This window comes from Tenrec ecaudatus, chromosome 18 (genome assembly GCF_050624435.1).
Source record: "Tenrec ecaudatus isolate mTenEca1 chromosome 18, mTenEca1.hap1, whole genome shotgun sequence".
NCBI lineage: Eukaryota > Metazoa > Chordata > Mammalia > Afrosoricida > Tenrecidae > Tenrec > Tenrec ecaudatus.
The window spans coordinates 9,467,553-9,491,425 of NC_134547.1; the positions used below are offsets into that span (position 1 = coordinate 9,467,553).

Here is a 23,873-nt window from a genome sequence, read left to right on the forward strand (position 1 = left end):
CCCTGCTGTTGGATGGGGGCTTGGGGACTGGATGAGGGGTCCTGGTGACATCATGGTTAGGTCTGCCATTCAAAACCACCTGCAGCTCCTCAGAAATTAAAAAAGGCTTTTGTACTCCCGTAAACACTTACAGTTTCAGAAACTCACAGTGTACTGTGTGTGTGTGTGTGTGTGTGTGTGTGCGTGTGTGTATTTAGTTCTATTCCCACCCACAAACCGACTGGTGGTAGTGAGTTTGGGTTTGGCGATGGGTACTCCCAATGCAGGGGCTTGTAGGGATGGACACCACCTGCTAGAGGCTCAGAGTGGGCTGGGGGGGCTGGTGAAATTGGTACCATGATGGGGGTGGGGGAACCTGGTGTCAAACACAAAACCACTTGGTTTCCTGTTGAATCCGCTGGGACTGAAGGTGACTCCCTTCAGTCCCAGAAGGTTCTCTCGTTAGGAAGGCGCCCTGGTGGCACAGCTAACCGGAAGGTTGGCACTTCAAATCCACCAGCCACCCTGCGGGAGAAATCAATATGTGGCCACCTCGTGGTAGTTCCGTAATCCGGTGTCCATTTGAGAATTAGGAGTAAAGGACTGGAGTCTGGCCTGTCAATCAGGATACAGCCAATAAGGCCTCTGTGTGGGCCTCGCCTTCTCCTGAGGATTCTGGGAACTCCCGTATTTCCTCCCTGGAGGCGGGAGACACAGTCTCGTGGCTCATTCCCTGGGGGACACGCTCTACTGACAAGGCACTTGGTGCTACGCTGATAGAGGCCATGCCCCAGGAGCTGGAGAAGCCCTATGGAGCCACTCTGAAGCAGCCAGTTTCAGAGCTGAAGGACCGACAAGGAGACCCCTGCCAGCACTGAGATGCTTACAACGCCACTGGATCCACAAGACTTCCCACCCACTGGCCTGTGATCTTCCTGCATTCAGCATCACTGCATGTGTTTCATGAGTGTGAAGAGGACTTGATAGGTTGGTATCGGACATATGGGCTCACATCTGACTTATGGACTTGATCTGGACTGGGCTGGGCTGTTTTCTCAATGTCCAACTGCTCTTGTATAGAAAGCTCTTTCCTGTACACAGATGCGTGTCTGAATTTGTTTCTCTAGTCTACCCGGACTAACACACACCTGCTTCCGCCAAGATTTGCTGTCCTTGTCAGGTGCTGCGGAGACCGTTCCAACTCAACTTGACCTCGTGTGTGTACAACGGAAAAAAACACGCCCGGGTCCTGCGTGAGCTCACAACGGCTCTCTTGTATGAGCCCACTGGGGCAGCCATTGGGCCGGCCCATTTCGTCGAGGGCCTTGCTCTGTTTCGCTGCCCTTCTCCTTTTGCAAGCATGGCATCTTTCTCCAGGGACTGGCTTGTCTTCATCTCATGCCCAAAGGACGGGAGACAAAGTCTCGCCATCCTTGCCTTGGAGGAGCATTTTGGCTGTACTTCTTCGGAGACAGATTTCCTTGTTCCTTTTGGCATTTTGATTATTCGTCTCCAGCACCATCACCCAAATGCATCGGTCCTTCTCTGGGCTTCATCATTCGAGGTCCAACTTTTACATGCGTAGGTGGCAATTGAAAACACCATGGCCTTGGGTCGGGCGCACCCTCATTTCAAAGCAACATCCCTGCTTTCCAATTCTTGAATGAAGTCTTGTGCGGCAGATTTACCCAAAGCAATGTGTCAAGGTGTACAGCCTGGCCCTATCTCAAAAACTAAAGCAAAACCCCAAACTCAGCCATCGAGTAGATTCTGACCCACAGTGACCCTCTGGACAGGGTGGAACTACCCGTGTGGGTTCCTAAGGCTGTAAATCTTTACGGGAGCAGAGAGCCCCATTTTGTCTCATGTGGTAAGGCCTGGGGGTTTGAACTGCTGACCTGGTGGTTAGTAGCTCAATGGGTAACCCACTAGGGCTCCTTATTCTGTCCTAGAGGGTTGCTAACTGACTAAAAGACAATTAAATGTTCCTTCTTTTTGGAAATATCTTGCCAGGCCATTCTTCCTGGGTCTAGCTAAGGAGGGTTGAACCACTAAGCACACATGATTTGAGCCACTCAGGGATCGTTGGTGGAAAGGGTGGGCGAGGGGATGGGAAATGGGCACATGTGAGACTTTGGAGTGTGTGTGTGGGGGGGGGGAAGCATTGGGAGTAAAAAAAAACCCCGTTCCATTATCTCCTGGCTGAGTGACCTCAACCCAACTTCTCCAAGAGCCTCATTTCCCTCATCTGTGGTCATAGCGCGAACACCGCCATTTATAAGTATCCTGATAACCATTCTGCCACCCTTCTGCAGAGTGAAATGTCATAGTGGTCCATTATCACAGAATATTAAATAGACCACGGATCTCTAGAAGAATGAATGAACAGGCCTGGCTGAGAAGAAGTACAGCCAGAAGTCAGGATGTGAGATTTCCGGGGTTGCACGCTGGGCTGCTCACCTCAGGGTGAGCAGTTCAATACCACCTGCTGCTCCTTGAGAGAAAGATGAGGTTCTCTAGTCCTGTCAAGCGTGACAGTCTCAGAAGCTCACACGCTGGCAGGGAGTGGGGTTTGAGTTTTTACTTTGTGTTATCAGGGGCCACCCCGTTCCTGGAGGAGAAGGGCATCACATTTGGTTAAAGAAGTGTGTTAGTCTGTGTACATTAGAGAAATAAATCCACAGAAACTCTTGTGTATGAGAGTTTTATATAAAGGGTAAGTACGCATTAAGAAAACATTCCTTAAAAGAAAAAGAAAACATCCCAACCCAGTGCTGCCCAAGCCCACAAGTCCAACATTAGCCCATATGTCTGACACCAATCCACAAAGTCCCCCTCCAGCTCACAAAACACACACATTGACACCGACTGCAGGAGGAAAGCTGAGTCAGTGAATGTGTAAGCATCTCAGCACTGGCAGGGGTCTCCACATGGCTGCTCCAGCACCCAGGGTTGCATTGGGTTAGGTCCATGTGGCTTCTCCTCAGGGATGTCTTGCAGGAAGGGAGCCTTGCCAACTGAAGCAGGGAACTGGCTAAGGAAGCTGCACTGTGGCCGGACCATCATGAAGCAAGAGACCCGAGAACTAGAAAGGCGAGGGTCACCGAGCCATTTATCTCTCCGCCCTTCAATTAACCCCACATGTGTTTATCAGCCAGGTTGGCACAATAAACTTTATCTCAAGGAGACTCTTGTCAACCAAAAAAAAAAGAGGAAGATTTTCAAAGAGATGGATGGACACAGTGGCCGTAGCACGGGCCTCAGGCATAGCAACGTCAGCGAGGATGGAGAAAGAGCACGGACAGCCTTTCCTTTTGTTGTGCAGTGAGTCAGACCCGATGTGATGTGAGAGCACCTAGCAACCCGACAACCACATCTACCCCACGTCTTCCTTCCTCTATTGAGCTGCTAGCTCCAGGGAGGCCGGAGTTGGAAATTAAAAGAGCTGACATCACTCTATGGAGGGTGTGTGTGTGTGTGTGTGTGTGTATGTGTGTGTTCTGGTAGAGGGGAGACAGAGCATAAGCTGACAACACCTTCTGATGGTGACAACGGTGGGACACAAGGAGAAGTGAGAGTGATGACGATTGTGATGGAGAGAAGCCCCCCCCCAATAGTGTGTGCCTGGGAGGCTTCCCTGAGGAGGTGGCTTTCAGTTTGAGCTAAGCCCCCCCCCCCCACACACACCCCAACCAAGTCATTGGAATATTTGGAAGGGAAAGAGCACACTTGTTCTCTCAGGCAAAGGCTCCCAGAGCACAAGTTGGGGTTGTTGGAGAGCGAGGGACAGGCAGGCCAGGGTGGCAGGACCCTGGGGAACCAGAGGGAAGAGAAATCCAAGAGACCCCTTGAAGGCCAGGAAAGGAGTTTGGATTTTAATCTCAGTGCCGTGGGACACCGTTGGAGGACTTTAAACCAAAGAATTCTATGTAGTGCCAGGGACTGCATGTTCGCTTGCTTGTTTGTCTTTGACTAGATCATTTTATTGGGGGCTCTGACAGCTCTCATAACAATCCACGCATCAATTGTATCAAGTGCATTTGTGCCTATGTTACCCTCATCATTTTCAAAACGGTGTCTTTCCACTTGAGACCTTGGTATCAGGGAACTTCATGCTAACCATTATAAGCTACTCTTTGGCTATTAATTGAAGACGGTGGAGGGCGATGACTGGGTTCTCAGGTCTCTTAGAAGGTTGGTTGCCGGGGACACATCTACTGTGAAATGTGAGTGGCAGGGGGCCAACGGGTCTGGGATCCTGATGGGGAATTGTGAGCCAGGGAACTTGACTCCTGGGTCCAGGACTTGCATGATTGCATGTGTGGGAGTCTGATGTGGCCTGGAGCTGAGAGAGAGAGAGAGATAGAGAGGTGTTCCTGAGCTTCCTGAGGGTTGAAGGTAAAGAACAGAGGGTGGGGGGCGGTTCATAGGCCTGAATGTGGAGCTAAGAGACTCAAAATCAGCATCAGTTTATCCAGACTGGAAGTATGTGTGACTTTTGGACAGGTTTGCAAGAAACTCTGTGCCTCCTTGTCTTCATCTGTCAGGTAGGGATAAAGGTCGTATCTATGTGGTAGGGTAGTTCTTAGAATAAGGTAGGGTCTGGCATGCAGAAAGTTTTGTATGTGTTAGCTGGGGCCTGGCATCAGAGGTCCTGAGTGGATTTGGTACTGGAAGACCCTAGGCCAGCAGCTCTCAACCTGTGGGTTGCGATCCCTTTGGGGGTCAAACGACCCTCTCACAGGGGTCGCCTAAGACCATTGGAAAACATATTTCCGATGGTTATAGGAACCGAGACACCGCTCCTCTATCCGTCTCCAGGCGGGTCTACCCACATACAGATATGCCCACCTACGAGTACCTGGCATGAAGACTGTTACCCATGCTATATTATGCTTCAAGACAAAATTTCATTGATTTGTCATTAGAAATAAATATTTCACAATCTATAATGACATATTGTTTTGTGATTCATCACTATGATTTAATTATGTTCAATTTGAAATGAAATGAAAGTACATCCTGCCTATCAGATATTTACATGGCAATTCATAACAGTAGCAAAATGACAGTGATGAAGTAGCAAGGGAAATAATTTTATGGTTGGGGTCACCTCCACATGCAGAACTGCATTAAAGGGTTGTGGCATTAGGAAGGTTGAAAACCACTGCCCTAGGCCAGGGCTTCTAAGATTTGAGGAAGGAGTATTTCTTGGGCATATAGGGGTACAAAATGAGGAGGTCCCTGGAGCGGTGGGGTGGGAGATAAAAGTTCTCTGCCATTGAGTCCAGGCAGACTCATGAGACCCTAAAGGACAGGTTAGAACTGTCTGGATGGGAGTAAAAAGTCTTGCCGTTCTTCTGAAGTGGCTGGTGGTTTTGAACTGCTGACCTTAAAGTTAGCAGTCCCAAGGACAACCACTACACCCCCAGGGCTCCATGGGGGGATTGGGGAGAGAAAGAGAGAGAGAAACAGAGTGCTCCCAAAGAAGCCTTTGATGAGGACAGAGACTGCTGGTTTGAACTTGATCCTTAAGGAGGTTAGAAGGACACTGGGGAAAATTAAGGGTTAGCTGATCGTGTGCTCCCCAAGAAGAGCAGGGAAGGGGGATTGGAACTGGATCCTGGGAACAGTAGGGAATCAGGGATTAGGGTGATGGACACTTAAGCGAGGGGGCGGGGGTGTTGGAGGACTGCAGGCTGAGGGCCAGTCGAGTTCTCTGAGTGCAATGGGCGCCTGGCGCGTCAGTGAAACTGGAGGACTAGGGGGGCCCGGAGGGCAGTGACGAGAGATCTCCCTCTCCGAGCCTCTGAGCGGAGCTGGGCGCTCGTGGGCTGCTTCCTCCCACAGGAAACCGCAGGCGTCGGGCACACCCAGCCTGCAGGGAGCGGCGCCCACTGGTAGCCCGACCCAGGAAAGCCCACGTGGGCAATGGGCAGCGGCCGGGCGCGCGACTGGGTGGGGCTAGGGGCGTGGCCAGACGGGGCGTGGCCAGAAAGAGGGCGGCACGGAGCGCGCGAGGCCCCGCCCACTTCCGGGGCTGCGCGAACTCCTGTTGGCTCAGGGTTTTTGGCGGGGTTCGCTGGAGGCCGTTGAGCGCGCATGCGTGGTGAGGACCTGAGGCTCTGAGGCTCTGAGGCTCTCCCTTCCTCACTGGCTGGCCTCAGGATAACTTCCCTCCCTGCGAATGATTCCTCAGGATAAGTTCTCCGACCCCGTCTCGAATGACCAAGTTCCACAGCGCTCCCAGTGATTCCAGAAGTTCGCCTCTCAGAGGATTTGTCTCTCCTTTCTGGAAACCCCCCTCACATCCCTCCCGGGGCCTGAGGGGCGCCTTCAAGTCCCGCCCCGCCCCGCCCCGCCCTTCAAGTCCCTCTCGTCCCGCCCTTCAAGTCCCTCCCCGCTCCGCCCCTCAGTGTCCTCCAAGCCACGCCCCTCACATACCTCCCGCCCCTCAGTGTCCTCCAAACCCCGCCCCCAAGACACGCCCCGCCCATTAGGACCCGCCCCGCCCCTCAGTGCCCTCCAAACCACGCCCCTCAGGACCCGCCCCGCCCCACAAGTGCCTCCCCGCTAAGTGCCCACCCGGCCACGCCCCTCAGGGCATTCGCAAACCCCGCCCACGTTCCGCCCCTCAAAGCTTCCCCAGCTCCGCCCCCCACTTAAACTCCCAGTCCCGCCCCTCAAGCTCTTTCTAGCCCCGCCCCTCATTGCACTAAGCCCCACCCTCCAAGCATCCCCAGCCCCACCCCTCAATACCTACCCTCATCCTCACAGCCCCGCCCCTCAATGCACCAAGCCCCCACCCTCAAGGGGGTTCCTAGCCCCACTCCTCCAAACCTCCTAGTGCTGCCCCGCAAGGCTTTCCCAGCCCCGCCCCTCAAGAACCTTCCAACCCTAATCCCACTTCTCACTAAGCCTCCCAGCCCAGTTCCTCCAGAGGATCTCTGCCCATCTTTTCCGAGGGGCTCCCCCGCCCCCCAGCCTTGCAGGCATTGTCTTCTCAGCGCCCCACTGCACCCGCCCTCAACCCTGCCCCCAGGCCTTGGTCCCTCCCTGGCCGCTGTCCCCAGGTCTCATTGGTCCCTCATCTCCCCAGTAACCAGACCACAACAGTGAGCTTGAAGCACAAAGGATTAATCAGACACCCCAGCAGGTAGGACCCGGGCCTGAACCCCCGCCCCCCCGCCCCGCAAACTGGCCTGTGGTCCCCTCATCTGCGACCCCCCGCTTCCTTAAACACCTCACCGGGAGCGTCCTGTGCACCCCCCCCCGCCCCCTCCAGTCTCGGGACAGAGACTGCGGCGGCGAGGGGGAGGGGTGCGGGGACGCCCGAGCTCTCCCTCCCAGTCCTTCGCCCTCCCCTCCTCCAGCCCAGCCAGCCAGCTGTCTGCAGTGGTGTAGTGTCCGCCCCTGCAGGGGCCCGAGTGGACAAGATGGACAAGATATCTTTGGGACACTCTGTGATGAGCGCCCGCTCCGAGGAAAGCGAGCCCTTCATGGAGGGAATGGGTAATGCAGGCACTCTTCCCTCCTTCCCCCCCCCCCACCCCTTCCCCAGCAACAGGCTCCCACATAGGGGCGCCCTCTGGTGTAGGGCGGACCAGCTCCCTTTGCAGGGAGCCCATCCATGCAGAGTGGGGAGCCCCAGGAAATGTTCTTGCTGGAGAAATTTGCAGGGGCCCAGAACTCCGCGCAGGAATGCCTAGGGGGAGAAGGAAAGATGTTTTAGCAGAAAGGACCCCCCTGAACCACAGCAGGGTCCATAAGTAAGGTAGCGGTTAGGCGTTGGGCTGCCAACTGCAAGGTTGGCAGTTGGAAACCACCAGCCACTCTGAGGGAGAGAAAGGCAGGACTTTCTACTCCCGCCAAGAGCCACAGCCTCCGGAAACCAACAGGGGCCATTCTACTCTGTCTGTAGGGTCACGGTCACTAGATGGCGGTGAGTTTGGTTGTTGTGTTTGCTTGGATTTGTAGTTTGGTCCCTGTGCTTGGCAGGACCCTTAGCACCATCACTGATGGACTCTAGGGCCCGTCTCTTCTGTCCTCAGAAAAGGGGGAAGAGTTGGGGGGGGGCGGGCAGAAGTGGCCCTGGCTGAGAATCACTGGGTCTTGGACTTGTAGATGTGGGTCATTAGGGTGTGGGGAACCTTGAACATGGAGCTAGGTGGGTCTTTGTGACTAGGGGTGGTGGCATTGTCTGCCCTGGGTGGAGAGAGACCCTCTGGGAACCCCCGAAGGGAGGCCTGGAGGTTGGAGTGCTTGCCCAGGCCCATCCCATGGGGAGATGAGAGCGCTAGCCGGGCAGTGAGCACACGGGACAGGGAGCTGGTTTTGCCCTTGGCAGTATGCAGGACCCTAATAGGTAGAGAATTCCTGGGGCCTGGAGAACCCAGATTCCCATGGAGTCCCTCGCCTGCACCCCCACCCTCTCCCCGCAGTGGAGTGGGAGCTGAGCCGGCTGCACAGGCAATGCAAAGTCATGGAGGGCGAACGGCGGGCCTACAGCAAGGAAGTCCGCCAGCGCATCAGCAAACAGCTGTGAGCCCCTACCACACACGCCCCCCCCCCCCCCCCGGCGTGGGGTGGGTGGGGGGCGTGAGGGGAGCCCCAAGGGAGGATTCCGGATCCCAGCCGCCCAGCGCCCTTGCAGGGAGGAGATCCGGCGCCTGGAGGAGAGGCGGGCCAGCCTGCAGGTGCAGATCAGCGTGGCGCAGAACCAGGTGAAGAGGCTGCGGGACAGCCAACGCGTGGAGCACATGGGCCGCTTACTCCGGTGCAGGGATCAGGCGCAGGCCGAGGTGGAGGAACTGCAGGAGCAGAACAGAGCCCTGGAGCAGCAGGTGGGTGCGCGCCCAGGCAGCTGGAACCCTGATCAGAAATCAGTGGCCTCCCTTTCCTCACCTGCAAACTGGGGCATCCAATGAGTTGGCTGCTAACGACCCCTATAGGGACACAGCAGGGAAGAGTTCCGGCTACTGGAAATGGAAAAGTGGGCGGTCCCCGCCAGCGGTGCAGAGGAAGAAAGATGCGGCTGTCTACTCCTGGGCAAATGAGAACCCACGACCATAGACAGAGTTGATTCCAACTCACAGCGACCCTGTATAAGGTTTCTAAGACAGCAAGTCTTCATGAGAGCAGACAGCCGCACCTGTCTCCTATGGAGCAGGTGTGGGGTTGAACTTTGACTTAGTGGTTAGCATCCCACATGCCTAACCCACAGTGCTACCAAAGCCCCTTTCCAGAAAGATGGTGGTTGTTGGGTGCTGGGGAGTTGGTCCCGACTCATAGCCCCCTCAGGGGCATCAGAAGGGAACACTGCCCAGCCTCAGACCATCTTCACCGTTGTTAGGTTTGAGCCCATTGTTGCAGCCACTGTGTCAATCAATCCATCTCCTGGAGGGTCTTCCTCTTTTTCGCTGCCCCTCTTCCTTAGTAAACACGATGTCCTTCCGCAGGGATTGGTCTCTTGATCACATGTCCAAAGCATGCGTGTGAGAAGTCTCGAGGCTCTCTGTTCTTCTGCATACAGAGCACTCTGGCTGTACTTCTGCCAAGACTGCTGTGTTTGTTCTTTTGGCCATCCACTAGGTGCTGTGACTAGTGTATACACAATTCAAATGCATCTATCCGCCTTCCTTGGTCCTTATTGAAAGTCTGGAAAGGCCACAGCCTTGGGCATCCTATTATGGGACTGGCTGGTTTGAAAGGTTTTGGTGGTGTGTTGGTCTGCTACCTGGATGTGAGGTGCCTTAAAGAGAGGGGTGGTGGCGGTGGTGGTGGCGACGGGCATGACTTGGAATGAAATGTAAAGGAGCTTAGAAAAAAATGTTTATTTACAGTGATCCCAAAGGAACCTGGTAGCACTGTGGGTCAGGCATACCTAAGCGCCAGATTGGTGGTTCAAACCCACTAGCCACTTCTTGGGAGAAAGCTGAGGCTGTCGGCCCCTACAAAGATTTAAAGATACGGAAACCCCAAGAGCCAGTTCTGTCTGACCCTGTAGGGTCACTATGGGTTGGAGACCACTCAATGGCAGTGGATTTGAGTCAGGATCCCCTGAAAGTGTCTTTTTTTTTTTTTTTTGAGTAAAGGGAGGGGCAGAGGTCCCTGATGGGGCCAACGGTTGGTACTTGAAGATGAATGCAAAGACTGGTAGTTCCAATCCACCCAGTGGAGGAGCCTCAGAAGCAAAGTATGGAGATCAGCTTCCAGTCAGGGTCACGGCCAAGAAAAGCCCAGGGCACAGTTCCATTCCGTTTTCATGGGGCTGCTGTGAGTGTCAGATTCCGCTTCAGGGCAGCAGGTTCCTTTAATTTAGTGGTTATGTTTTTTTTTTTTGCCTCTGGAAGCGTGGGTGGGGGCCTGGCAGCAGCGCCGCCTTTGAGAAAGAAGAGTCTAGACAGGTCTCTAATCCCATCTCCCCCGCGGCCTGGCTGCCCGACCTGGGAAGTAAGTGGGCTTTTCTAGGGCAGGGACCTTTGAAGCTTTATTTTTCTTTTTTGATGATGACTCACTGTGACCCAGTTTGCGCGTACAGAGACACATGAAGATGTAGATACACATCATATAGAGACACACATATAATATATACATATGCAATATGGATGGTGTACAATAATATATATTAATGTCTAACAATATAGACACACATCGACATATCTCATATGTGTCTGTACTCACAAAACTCGCTGTCATCAAGTGGATTCTGACTCACACGCCCCTTATGGATTTCTGAGACTGTAACTTTTGTTGTTTTTTCTTGAGACTGTAACTCATTATGGGAATAGGAAGCCTCATCTCTGTCCCTTGGACAGGCTGGTGGCCGCGCCGTTAGCAGCCTGACGTGTAATCACTCGGCCACCAGGGCTCCTTGACAGCCTGGAAAACTGTCTCTAGAGCATTGGTTCTCAACCTTCCTAACGCTGTGACCCCGCTCCCCCATAACATTATTTTCATCGCTACTTCATCACCGTCATGTTGCCACGGTGATGAATCGCCATGGAAAGATCTGATAGGCAGGATGTATTTTCCTTGTTATAAATGGAACATCATTAAACATAATCAAAACATAGCAATCAATCACAAAACAATATGCAATTGTGAAATTCTTATGTGTTTTCCAATAGGGTCTTTTGACCCCCCAAAGGGGACGCGACCCACAGGTTGAGAACCACTGCTCTATAGGGTCACTATGAATTTGAATTGCCAACTGATCTGATGGCAGCGGTTTTTGATTTTTTGTACACGAAAGCGCCTCTGTAGCACAATGGTTGAACACAAGCTCTTGGACGCCAACCAAAAGGTTGGGCGTTCATACCTTCCCAGCAGCTCAGCCGAAGGAAGACCTGGTGATGCCTGGGTGACTGGGTCCTGGAAGGATTTCCACCTGGGAAACCATAGAGGGCAGCTGGGAACAATGTTGTGGTCATCCCCCCTACCCCCTACTTATGGTCCATTAAAGTGAAAGGCAGGACTATGCTGTGATTGGGGCTGCATCCACTTGGTCCACTGACAAGCCGTGGCTTTAGGCTCAGCTGGACAGTCACACCCACAGGGCATAAATAGGCTGTAACTCAGTACCCGGTCGATGGAAACCGATCGACGATCTCAGGACAGGAAACAGGGTCGGCTGGCACCACCACATCAGAGTCAGCTAACCCAGGTCCTTGATAATCCAGAGGCTGCTTCTGGGACCGCACCCCCTCCCTCCCAAGAGCACCTCCAGTTGTAAGGGGTGATCCCCAGGGCTGGAGGCTGCCTCCGCTCACTAGGAAGTTCCCCATACAGCAGAGACCTTCTTTTTGTTGGTTTGTCTATTTATCTGCTCTGGGGAATGCGCACGCGGGCACACACACACACGCACGCACACGCACGCACACACACACTCCACACCAACAGTTTCTGCACGCACAACACAGTGATACCGGGTGACATTTGTCTTCAGGTGGTGCCACTTTTCTTGACCACCTTTCCCAGCACTTCCACTGTCACTGTCCAGTGAAGAGAACAGACCCTCAGGAGATGGACGCAGTGGCTGCAGCCCGGGGCTCAAACAGAACAACTGTAAGGGCGGACGGTGCGGGACTGGACGGTGTCTTGTTCTGGGGAAAGTGGCGGTTGCTGTGTGTTGACACTGACTTGACACCCTCTGACCCAAATTCATCTGCACCTGAGTTTCTCATCTAGCCTTTCAAATGCTGTCTCCCATCTGATCGCAAACACAGACAGCCCCCAGCCTCGTTACCAACATCCAACTCTTAAGCACCACCTACTGACTAACCAGCCCCCATAAACCTGATATTAAAAACCAGAGGCACATACAACTGGGTTAGTAATAACAAAGGAGCAATTCATGGTAAGGTGCCTGGAAGTATTAATATGGTTACTCCTGTGTTACTGTGTTAAACATGTTTCTGTGTATCTGGAAACTAGAACTTTTTTGGTTTTGGTTATCTTTTTTTAAAAAAAACATTTTATTGGGGGCTCGTACAGCTCTTATCACAATCCATCCACCCATTTATCCATTTGTTGCCATCATCATCTTCAAAACATTTTCTTTCTACTTGAGCCCTTGGTATCGGTTCCTCATCCCCCCTCCCTCATGAACCCTTGATAATTTAGAAATTGTTATTATTATTTCATGTCTCACACTGACCAGGTTTCCCCCTTCACCCACTTTTCTGTTGTCCGTCCCCCAGGGAGGGGGTTATAGGTAGATCATTGTGACCGGTTCCCGGGACATTTCTTTAATGTTCAGAATAGACAGCTGCATTACACACTAAAGCAAACATATGGCTCGTGGACATTGGATATGCTGCCTATGTAAGGATTCCTATTGACATCAGAATTAGATTTTAAGGCAGATTTAGGAACGGGACTCGTTCATAATCCTGAGCCTGCAGACGGGCCACTCTTTAGAAGTGTATAAAACTTAATGCAGACGTTCTAAGTCGGCAAACAGTTCTTTTAGGTAGTTCGTAATTTATAACTCGTTTTTGTCCCAACTCTGTTGTAAGTCAGTTCTTGTGTAAGTTGAATGCATCCCCTCCCCCCTTACATTCTTTTCTTTTTAAATCAATCAATTAATTAATTTATTTATTCTCCCCCCCCTTTACATTCTTATTTACTTTTATTATTGATCTCTTATGAAATCTCATCTATGGTTTTCTTTGGAAGCTGGCACAGGAATGATAACAACACCAAATGACACACGGCCACACCGTATGAGTTGACTTATTACTCACGATTACAAGTACTTAAGAACAGTCACAGCACGGTTCCTTTTAAAGGGAATGTCGTCGGGTGTGACCTGTGTTTGGCTGAAAGATGATTTCAGGGCCTCGTTTGGATTCAAGCTTTGAGAGTTCCTCAGGAGGTCATCAGCCTCCCTGGCTCCAGAGGTCTGGATTCAACGAGAGAATTTTGAAATTCTGTTCCACACCTCCCCTCTTTTGATTGGGATGGGCCTAGAGACACCCAGATTGAAATGCTCCGTAGACTCCAGTTCTTCTGGTCTTGTGGACAAGGAGGCAGTCAGAATCCAGAGCTTGTAATTGCTCATGAGACTTGCTTTAAAAAATTTTTTAAATCATTTTTATTGGAGGCGCATACAACTTTTATCACAGTCCATACATACATCCATTGTATGTCCAGCACATTTGTATATTTGTTGCCTTCTACATTCTCAAAACATATGCTTTCTACTTGAACCCTTGGTATCAGCTCCTCATTTATCCCCTCTTTCCCCGCCCCCGCCCTCTCTCATGAACCCTTGATGATTTATAAATTATCATTTTGTCATATCTTACACTGTCCGATGTATCCCTTCACCCACTTCCCTGTTGTCCATCCCCCAGGGAGGAGGTTATATGTAGATCCTTATAATTGGTTTCCCCTTACCACCCCACTTCCCTCCACCCTCCGATATTGCCACTCTCACCACTGGTCCTGAAGGGACCATCTGTCCTGGTTTCCCTGTATTTCTGGTTCACATCTGTACCAGTGTACGTCCTCTGGTCTAGCCAGATTTGTAAGGTAGAATTGGGATCATGCTAGTGGGTGCGGGAGGAAGCATTTAGGAACTAGAGGAAAGTTGTATGCTTCATCATTGCTGCATCGCACCCTGACTGGCTCGTCTCCTCCCCATGACCCTTCTGTAAGGGGATGTCCCATTACCTACAGATGGGCTTTGATTCCTCAATCTGCCCTCCCCCTCATTCACAATGATATGATTTTTCGTTCTTTGATGCCTGATACCTGATCCCCTTGACATCTCATGGTCACAGGCTGGTGTGCTTCTTCCTTGTGGGCTTTGTTGCTTCTGAGGAGAGTCGCTTCTAAACTCCCATAGAAGACATATGCAAATGATCCGAAACACCAGATGGTCTGGGGCCCTGGCGGCATGGTGGTTATGCCTTGGGCAGCTCACCACAAGGACAGTGGTGTGAAACCACCAGCCACTCCGAGGGAGGAAGATGGACGGGGCTTTCCCTTCTACCTACGTCAAAGAGTTCCAGCCTCGGAAAAACCTCAGGGACAGTCCGCCCTGTCGCTGAATTGGAATCCACTGGATGGCAGTGAGCTTTTAGCACATGGTCTTGATCAGAGTCTCCAGGGGTCTTTGAGTTCCCTTGAAATCTCATTAATCAATAATCATTTAAAAATATTTATAATTATTTAAAAATAATTTTATTGGGGGGCTCTTACAGCTCTTATCACAATCCATACATGCATCCATTGTGTCAAGCACATTTGCACATAGGTTGCCATCATCATTTAAAAAACATTTTCTTTCTACTTGAGCCCTTGGTATCAGCTCATTTCTACCCCTTCCCAACCCCTCCCTCATGAACCCTTGATAATTCATAAAATATTATTGTTTTTCATGTCTTACACTGACCACTTCCTTCCCTTCATTCGATTTCCTGTTGTCTGTCCCCCTGGGAGGGGGTTATATGTAGATTGTGATCGGTTTCTCTTTCTCTCCCCACCTTCCCTTTCTTCTCCTGTTACCACTACTCTTGTGATTGGTCCTGAGGGGTTTATCTGTCCTGGATTCCCTATGTTTCTAGCTCTTATCTGTACCCATGTACATGCTCTCATCTAGCCGGATTTGTAAGGTAGAGCAATGGTCATTTTAAAAGTCCACTCCATCACCTGGGAACACATCTGGTCTTCCATCTTTCCCTAACCCTAGGGTGTTTCCAAAGAAAATCCGGTGCCTGAAGGTCAATCCAAATTCCCTTTCCACAGAAGATGGAATCTGATTTGTGGTTAGTACCCCCGCCCCCCGGCAGTTTCTCTTCTGGGCCTGTGCCCCAGAAAGCAGGACCCATGCAAAACAGTTAATAGAAGCGTTATTCACTCATGCGAGTCCCAAACGAAACAACCCAGGCGCCCATGAATATTTGATTACAGTAATTGTAGGGGATTTGTACAATGAAAGAGTATGCCATCCAGAGGAGTCCCTGAGGACACTGCAGTGTGGGCTTTGGCCTGCTAATCATGAGGTCCAAGGTTCAAATCCACCAGTCTCTCTGTGGGAGCAAAATGAGGCTTCCGGTTCCCAGAAAGATTTAGAAAGTCTCAGAAGCCTTAGGCATGGTCTCTGGGAGTCGGAATCCACTCGGTGACAGTGGGTTCGGTTTTTGAGGGATTGGGGTGTTGGAAAAGGGTTAAGCACTTTACCATTGGCAGGTCAGACCCAGCCTGCGGATCAGCCTGTGCACGGGCACGTGAGGTCGCCAGCACGTGGGGTCAGCCAGGAGTCAGATCCGCTTTGACAACAACTAATGGAAGAAGTCCTGGTGGTGCAGTGGTTAAAGCGCTTCACCGCTAAAGGAAAGATCCGTGGTTCAACACCCGCCCCTACCTCCACCCCCACTAAACCCATTAACCCAAATCCATTGTGGCGGGGTCAATGCCACCCCACAGCGACCCGTGTGACTGAGTAGAACTGCCCAGAGGGCTTCCAAGGCGGCCGTCCTTACGGGAGCCGGCAGCCAAGTCTTTCTTCCGTGGAACAGTCGGTGGGTTTCAACCGCTTGTATTTTATTGATAAAACCCACAGTCACTTCAACGTCAGGTGCAGGTGCCAACTGGGCCCCGCGCAACGTTTTGAAGCCTTGGAAGCTGAGTGGACATAGCCACCCACCTTTGCTGCCCCACCTTGACTTTTGGTCAAACTCCCAACCACACCCACTCCCAGGGAGCCCGATTCTGAAGTGAGATTCTGAGGTCGTCAGTCTCTGGGGGAGCAAGCAGCCTCCTTTTTCTTCCGCAGAGCGGCTGCTGGGTTCGAACTGGGGATTTTGAGGTTCGCAGCCCAACCATACCCAATTATGCCTTGGGGTTTTCGACTCGCTCCTCAAACCAAATTCACGACCCTATAGGACAGCGGTTCTCAATCTGTGTTTCGCGACCCCTTTGTGGGTCGAATACCTTTTCAGAGGGGTCACCCGATTCATCACAGTAGCAAAATTACAGTGCTGAAGTAGCAACGAAAATGATTTTATGGTCGAGCAAGGAGCTGTATTAAAGGGTCTTGGCATTAGGAAGGTTGAGAACCGCTGCTTAGAGGACAAGGTAGAACTGCCCCTGTGAATTTGCCTGAGACTAACTCTTTAAGGGAGTAGAAAGCCCTGTCTAGGTTTCGAACTATTGACCTTGAGTTTAGCTGTCCAATGTGTAACCCTTAACCACCAGTTTTTTTAATGCTTTAATCACTTTATTGGGGGCTCTTACAACTCTTATCACAATCCACACATCCATCCATTGTATCAAGCACATTTGTAACTTTGTTGCCATCATCATTCTCAAAACATTTACTTTCTGCTTGAGCCCTTGGTATCAGCTCCTCATTTTTTCTCCTAGCCACCAGTTTCAGACAGCACGTGCTTACCATTTTTTTCCATTGAAAACTGTCTTGAGATAATTGTAGGTTCGCATGCAGTTGTGAGAAATAATACAGAGAAGGTACTTGTACAAATCGGCACAGTTCCACCCCCACCCTCACCCTCCCGCTCACATTTTGGGGTATTTGCTTTTTATCACAATGGTTGAAAAACGTTACGATGCGCTGTGGTAGCTGAGAAAAACATGCTTGAAAGTTATGTACTGCCATCCAGTGTCGAACGTGTGCATTACCTCCAGCCGCCTGCCAACGTAAAACATCCCCTCTTAGTTAATTAGTGCTGCTGGCGTAGTGGTTACGCGCGGAGCTGTTAAGTAACCTCCGGGCTGCCAGTTCGAAACCACCAGCGACTCTGCAGAAGACAGACGGGGCTTTCTACTCCTGTGAAGAATTACCCTCTCCGAAACCCATAGGTGCAGCTGGGTCCCTGTCCTGTGGGTCACTGTGAGGCCAAGTGGGCTGGATGGTTAGTTGGTTTGTGGGAGGGTCATTCTCAGCCACTGGATTGCAATGAGCTTTTAGTTGTGGTTACAGAGGCACCATTTTCGGTGGTGGTTTTAAAGAAGAGCATTCGTTGCCTCACCAGTGAGGGGGGCCTTCCTCATGCCCCGAGTTGATTCAGACTCAGAAGGCCCCTATAGGACAGGGTGGAACTGCCTCTGTGGGTTTCCGAGACTGGAACTCTTTCCAGGAACAAACAGCCTGATTGTTCTCCCTTGGAGCTGCTGGTGGTTTTGAACGGCTGACCTTGAAGTTAGAAGCCCAACGTGTAACCCACGATTGGCATCAGGAGTAAACTGTATGAGGCAGTTCTCTTCCGTCATAGGGGCTGCTCCCACCCGGAATTGAACAGAGGGCAGAAGAAGTGGGCTTGTTTATGGTTACACGTATGATATGGTTCCCTGAACAGGATGACGTTAGAATCGAAACGTTGCTGTTTGCTGGTTGTAAGATCCAGACCCACGTCTGGATAGGTCCGAAGGGATGGTTGTGTCGTTAAAGGGAAGAAATGAAGACACTGACAAAAGTTTGGGGGTGCATACCTGCGTTATGGCTTCAGGAACCAGGTCCAAGCAGAGAGAGAGATTGTATTCTCATAACACCTTATATACTCTGGGGGCATGCAAGCCCCCCTAATTACAGGTCACCACATACATAACAAAGTGGGCTGTACCCTAGCCTTAGGGGTCCCTGAGCTCATTGGAGGAGTACCCTAACACCAGTGCTGGGAGCAGGTAAGGGGGAGTGACTGTCCCCTGAGCAGGGAGAATAATAGCAACCTGTCTGCTCCTACAGATAAGCTGTCCCCGGGATAGCAATCAGCCATGTGCTTGTAAGCGATCACTTTAAGGCAGCACTGTGATGGGGGGATATTGTGGGGATCAATCTTGGTTACAAGAATGTGATTGGGACTCATCTCTAACTCACAAGTGTGAAGGCCTCCCTCCACCCAGGACCCTGGCCTGCCAGGCTTCTTAATTATGAGAATAAAGAATTTGTCTCATACACTCTCACAGCTAGTGAGACAGTTTTAGCTCATAGCAATCCTACTGGACAGAATAGACCTTCCCCATGGGGTTTCCCAGGTTGTCATGTTTAGGGCAGCAGATTGCCAGGAGTTTTTTCTGGAGGAGTTCCTGGGTGGACTCGAACTGCCGGCCTTCTGGTTAGCAGCTAGTCGAGCAATTAAACCATTATACTACCCCAGGGCTCCTTTATCTACAGGAATGGGGGGTTAGGATTGCCTACTCTTTTTAGGGGTCATAACTCAACCCATAACACCCCTTTGAACAGTGATGCAGGTTACACTTTGGGCGGCTAACTGCAAGGTCAGCAGTTCGAAACCACCATCCGCTCCTCGGGAGAAAGATGAGGCTTTCTACTCCTGTAAAGAGTTACAGTCTTGGAAACCCTTAGGGGCAATTCTACCCAGTCCTACAGGGTCCCTATAAGGTGCCTTGGCACATACGTTGGGAACACACACACACACACACACACACACACACTGAGAACAAACCCCACTACCACCGAGTCAATTCTGACTCATAACCACTCTCCGTGTAGTTCCTGAGACCACGTTTCTATGGGAGCAGACAGTCTTCTCGCTCTCTGGCAGAGTGGCGTGTGGGTTTTGAATCTCCAACCTGGTGGTTAGCAGCCTGATGCCCAACCCACAGCGCCACCAGGGCTTGGTGGAAGCACCCTGTTGAGTGATTCCCTCATTCAGCAGACCCCACCCCGTTCCCACGTGTCAGGGCACCATTTCACATGCTCACAGCAGGGGCCAGAAGTGACAAGACCTCAGTCCTCGAGACACTCCCGGTTGGCGTGGGACAACAGAGTAAGGGTGACGATGTTGATGAGAGGGACTGGTGGGCAGCTGGCTCTCTCCAGCATCACCAGACCCAGGGACTGGGGTGGCAGCAAAGCTCACTCCTGTGGATTGGCCTCAATCTCTCGGGATCCTGCAGGTGTGGAGACTACGAGAGAGGCAGTTATGGCATGTCCTCCTCCTAGCCAACGTGGTTTCCCCTCAGACCCCGGGAAAGGATCCCATTGGCCCCTGCATTTCCCCCTAAAAACACTAGGAGAGGATTCCGTTGGCACATGCATTTTCCTGGAAATACCAGGAAAGATCACATTTGCCCATTTCCCCTCTCTATTTGGAAATAATTCAGTTGGCCCATGCATGCCCCCTATCCCTCACTCCCCCTGCAAACAAACACACCCAATACCAGGCAGGAATTCAATTTGCCTTTGGGTTTTCTTCCAAAATATTGGGAAAGGATTTCACTGGCCTCTGCTTTCTGCCCCTGTCCCCCTCCAACCTCCCCCAAAAGCCATCAGAATACTCCATTGGCCCATGCATTTACCCCGAAAGAACAGGAAAGGATTCCATTGGTCCATGCATTTCCACACCCCACCCCACCCCGCCAAAAACAAACAGGCAGGGATTCTATTGGGCCACGTGTTTCCTTCCAAAATCCAAAATCTCAGGAAAGGATTTGATTGGCTCAGCCGGAGACACATGCCCATTTCTAGGCCTATCTCTGTGATTTCTGGAATCGGGCTACGGCTGCCAGGGCCAAATGCTATGGTTGAATCGCTGCCACAATGAGGCAGGCGTCAGCCTCCCTTGGCCACTCCCCCTCCTCTTCATCCCCCCTCCGCCCCACGAAAAAACCCAAACAAACCCGGGTCATTCAACCTCCCCTGATCAAGGCCAACCAACAGGCTCTCCTGCCTGCCTTGCAGATCCGGGAGTGGGAGAAACGGCTCGGGACCCGTCAGAAGAGTGCCAAGGCCCCTGCCCTCATCATGGTCCAGAAGGTCAAGGTCCGGAGGCGTATCAAGATCCTGGAAGACCAGCTGGACAGGGTGAGGGCCAGGCGCCCAGCTCTTTCCAGGATCTCATGGGTCTGGATGGGCCCTCTGAAGAGAAGACTGATGGGCCCGTGTGTTTGTGTGTGTGTGTGTGTGTGTGTGTGTGTGTGTGTGTGTGTGTGCTGCTGCTCAGGGGACCGCCCCCCTCTCCCCACAATTCCTGCTGAACCCGGAGGAGCCAGGCCTCAAGTGGACTGCTGCCTTCTCAGGTCACCTGCCGCTTTGACATCCAGCTGGCGCGGAACGCGACGCTGCGGGAGGAGCTGGACCTGCTTCGGATTGAGAGGAACCGCTATCTGAACGTGGATCGCAAGCTGCACAAGGTCGGCCGAGCACCCTGGGAACCATCCCACCCTCCCCGCTTCACTTCCATACTCTGCCTCCCAGAGTCCAGAAGGCCCCGAGCCAAACGCTTCTGGGGTAGAGACTCCGAAAACGTGCCTGGACTCCTTTGATCATCTGATCTCTACTGGGATTTGCAGAGAACAAGAGGGCCCTTGGACTATTGTCAACCAAGGTCAACAGCTAGCCAGCAAGACCGTGTCCCTGCGAGGGCCACCTCAGTCACCTGTGGTGTGCATGGAAGAAGCCCATTTCTGCCCTTTCTACCTCTTTCCCTTTCTCTTTGTCTCCTGTCTCCCCTTTCTCTGTGCCTCTCTCCCAGTTTGCTGCTTCTGTTTTGAATAATTCCGGAGCACAGAAAAGCTGTTGGTGGCATTAGGTGCCTCTGTGTGGTTCTCACTCCTAGCGAGTCCACCCCAACCACAGAACGAAACACTGCCCCGTCCTGTGCCTCCCTCCCCATGGGGGCTATGTCGGAGCCACCATTTCCATAGAAGGTCTTCCTCTTTGTCACCAACCCTCTACTTCACAAGCAAGGCGTCCTTTCCCAGGGACCGCTCTCTCCTGATAACCTGGCCCAAGGATGTGAGACGAAGGCTCGCCACCCTCACCTCTCAGGGGCGTCCTCGCTCTGCTTCTCCCAGCAGAGATCCGTTGGCTCTCCCGCCAGTCCGCACCTCTGTCCATCTTCTTCACCAGTGTCGTAATTCAAAGACATCGGTTCTTCTGCAGTCCTCCTTATTCATGGTTTAACTTCAAAATTAAATCATTTTAATGGGGGCTCTCACAGCTCTAGAACAATCTAAAAAGAAGAACCAGCTATACATCCATTGTATCAAGCACATTTGTACATAGGTTGCTATCCTTGCTTTCAAAGCATTTTCTTTCTACTTGAGCCCTTGCTATCAGTTCCCCTTTTAACCCCTCCCTCCCCCACCCACATTGTCTAACTTTCACAAGCATGCGAAGCCATCGAAAATCCCATGGTTGGGTTCAGGTGCACCTTAGTCCCCAGGGTGACAACCTTGCTCTCAAACCCTTGGAAGAGGTCTTGTGCAACTGACCTGCCAATATGACCGGTCCAGCATGTCATTTGACTTGTCTCTATCACCCTTCCCATGATGCCCCGGCACCTCCAAGGTGCAGTGGTGGGCTAGGGTGGTGGTGGGGATGAATTGGAATGGGGTGGTGGTGTTGCAGTGTTGGTGGTGATAGGTGTTAGGGGGCTGTTGGTGTTGGGTTATTGGTGAGGTGGTGGTCGTGGGTGGTGGGTTGTTGATGAGGTAGTGGTACTGGGGTGGTGGTGGTGATGGGTTGAAAGTACGGTGTTGGTGGGGTGCTGGTGTTGGAGTGGTGTTGGTGGGATGTTGATGAGGTAGTGGTGGTGATGGTGAGTTGTTGGTGAGGTGGTGGTAGTGGGGTGTTGAAGTGGTGGTAGTGGGGTATTGGTGAGGTAGTGGTAGTTGGGTATTGGTGTGTTGGTGAGGTAGTGGTAGTGGGGTGTTGGGGTGTTAATAGTGGGGTAGTGGTGGCAGGTGGTGCACATTTTGGAGGCACTGGAATGCCATTTCTTTGGGGGGAGGTGCAGGGTGGGGAGAGGAGACTGATAGGAGCCAGCCATTAGAAGTGAGGCCTGTTTTGGGATCCTTCTCCCACCCCCAGGAGATTCAGCACCTGCGGCAGACTGTCAACACCCTCATGGTCTCCTCCACCTCGGCCTACACAGTCAGGTAGGTAGGGCCCCAGGGGGCGGGGCCCAGGTGACTCCAGATGACCTGAGGCTTCTTAACTCACTCACAACCTTCCCGTGGGTTTCAGCTCATAGCAAGCCTTGTAGGACAGAGTGGAGCTGCCCCTGTGGGTTTTCGGGGTTGTCCATCTTCTAGGAGCAGACAGCCTCATCTTCCTCTGGTGAGGCAGCTGGCAGATTTGAACTGCTGACCTTGCAGACTCTAGGAGCCCCCCACTTTACCCACTATGCCCACCAGGGGTCCTGCTCTTCCTAATGGGCCTGGATGTTTTGGGGACGGACCATGGGAACGGATTCTGATCCAGTCATACAGCTTCCCCATTGCCTCCCTCCCCCACTGATCACCCAGCTCCTTGGGACCAAGTCCCATTGCTGGTTCCTCTCGGTTGGCCTGTCCTGCCCACCTGGGACGCCCAGGGCATGTTGAATGCTGTTACAAGGAATTGTCACAAGCCTCTCCTGCCTCTGTTCATTGGGGCCTTCAGTTTCCTCCCTGACTACCCTAGTCTCATTTGGGGGTCTCCCACCAGCCTGACCCCCTGCCCCCAGCAGCGGCAGCAATGGATGGGGTGAATTAGGGTGGGAAATATCCACCTCCATCCTACACCTTCTTAGGGGCTTCCCTTCCTGCCCCGGGCTGCGTGTGTCTGGTGGCCCTCCCCTAGCCCCAGCGTCACCCCCAACTGAACCCCCAATGCCCTCGATGGACCTTGGGCTGATTCCTCCTGCGCCCCCTGCTCCGCTGCCCCCCAGGGAGGAAGCGAAGAGCAAGATGGGCCTGCTGCGGGAGCGGGCGGAGAAGGAGGTGGCGCAGAGCCAGACGGAGGTGCAGGGCCTGCAGCGGCAGATCGCGCACCTGGAGCAGCTGCACAACTTCCTGACACTCAAGAACAACGAGCGGCAGCCGGACCCCGCGATCCTGGAGAAGCGGGCGCAGCGGGGTACAGCCGGGCTGAGGGGCGGAGGGAGGGCAGGTGGTAGTGCATAGTTCAGGTCTCCTGGCTTCGGGCAGGCCAGGTTGGCAGGGGGTGCAGCACGCGGGGCGGGGCTCGGGAGGAGGAGCCTCCAAGGGCAGGATCTTGGGAGTGTGTGCCCCTAAAGATGCGGGGTGGGGGGCGGGGTCTGGGGAAGGGCGGGGCCCAATGAGGGTAGGATTTCAGTGGGCGGGGCTTCAGAAAGACGGAGATTAGGGAGGGTGGGGCCGCAGAAGGGTGGGTTATGTGGAAGATTTTAGCCGGACAAGGCCTTGGGAGGGCAGTCCCCAGATGGGCCTGGCAGCCGAGGGGTGGGCCTTGGATAGGGGGAGGGCGGGGCTTCAGTAGGCAGGGTCTCAGAAGGATGGGACGTGCCTGAAGGGCAGGGCTTTGGGCTCTCAGAGTTGGGATGGGCAACTGGAGGGGACAGGGCATCAGGAGGGTGGGGCATAAGAGGGGGGGGCTTTGAAGGGCGGGGCCTGTGTAGAAGGAAGTGGGTTGTAGCGCTGCTCTCTGGCCTGCTGGGCCC

General features: G+C 52.6%; 1 protein-coding gene across 1 annotated transcript in view; it reads left to right on the top strand.

The window, feature by feature from the left end:
- Positions 1 to 7,370: 7,370 nt before the first annotated feature.
- The window catches only part of ODAD1 (outer dynein arm docking complex subunit 1), a 29,432-nt gene continuing 12,929 nt past the window's right edge, over positions 7,371 to 23,873 (top strand). The window contains exons 1-7 of the mRNA XM_075536913.1: positions 7,371 to 7,491; positions 8,421 to 8,520; positions 8,633 to 8,822; positions 20,150 to 20,272; positions 20,488 to 20,601; positions 22,283 to 22,350; positions 23,124 to 23,311. Of these exons, the coding sequence (XP_075393028.1) occupies positions 7,416 to 7,491; positions 8,421 to 8,520; positions 8,633 to 8,822; positions 20,150 to 20,272; positions 20,488 to 20,601; positions 22,283 to 22,350; positions 23,124 to 23,311 (859 nt within the window). The 5' untranslated portion in view covers positions 7,371 to 7,415. The remainder of the gene's footprint in view (positions 7,492 to 8,420; positions 8,521 to 8,632; positions 8,823 to 20,149; positions 20,273 to 20,487; positions 20,602 to 22,282; positions 22,351 to 23,123; positions 23,312 to 23,873) is intronic.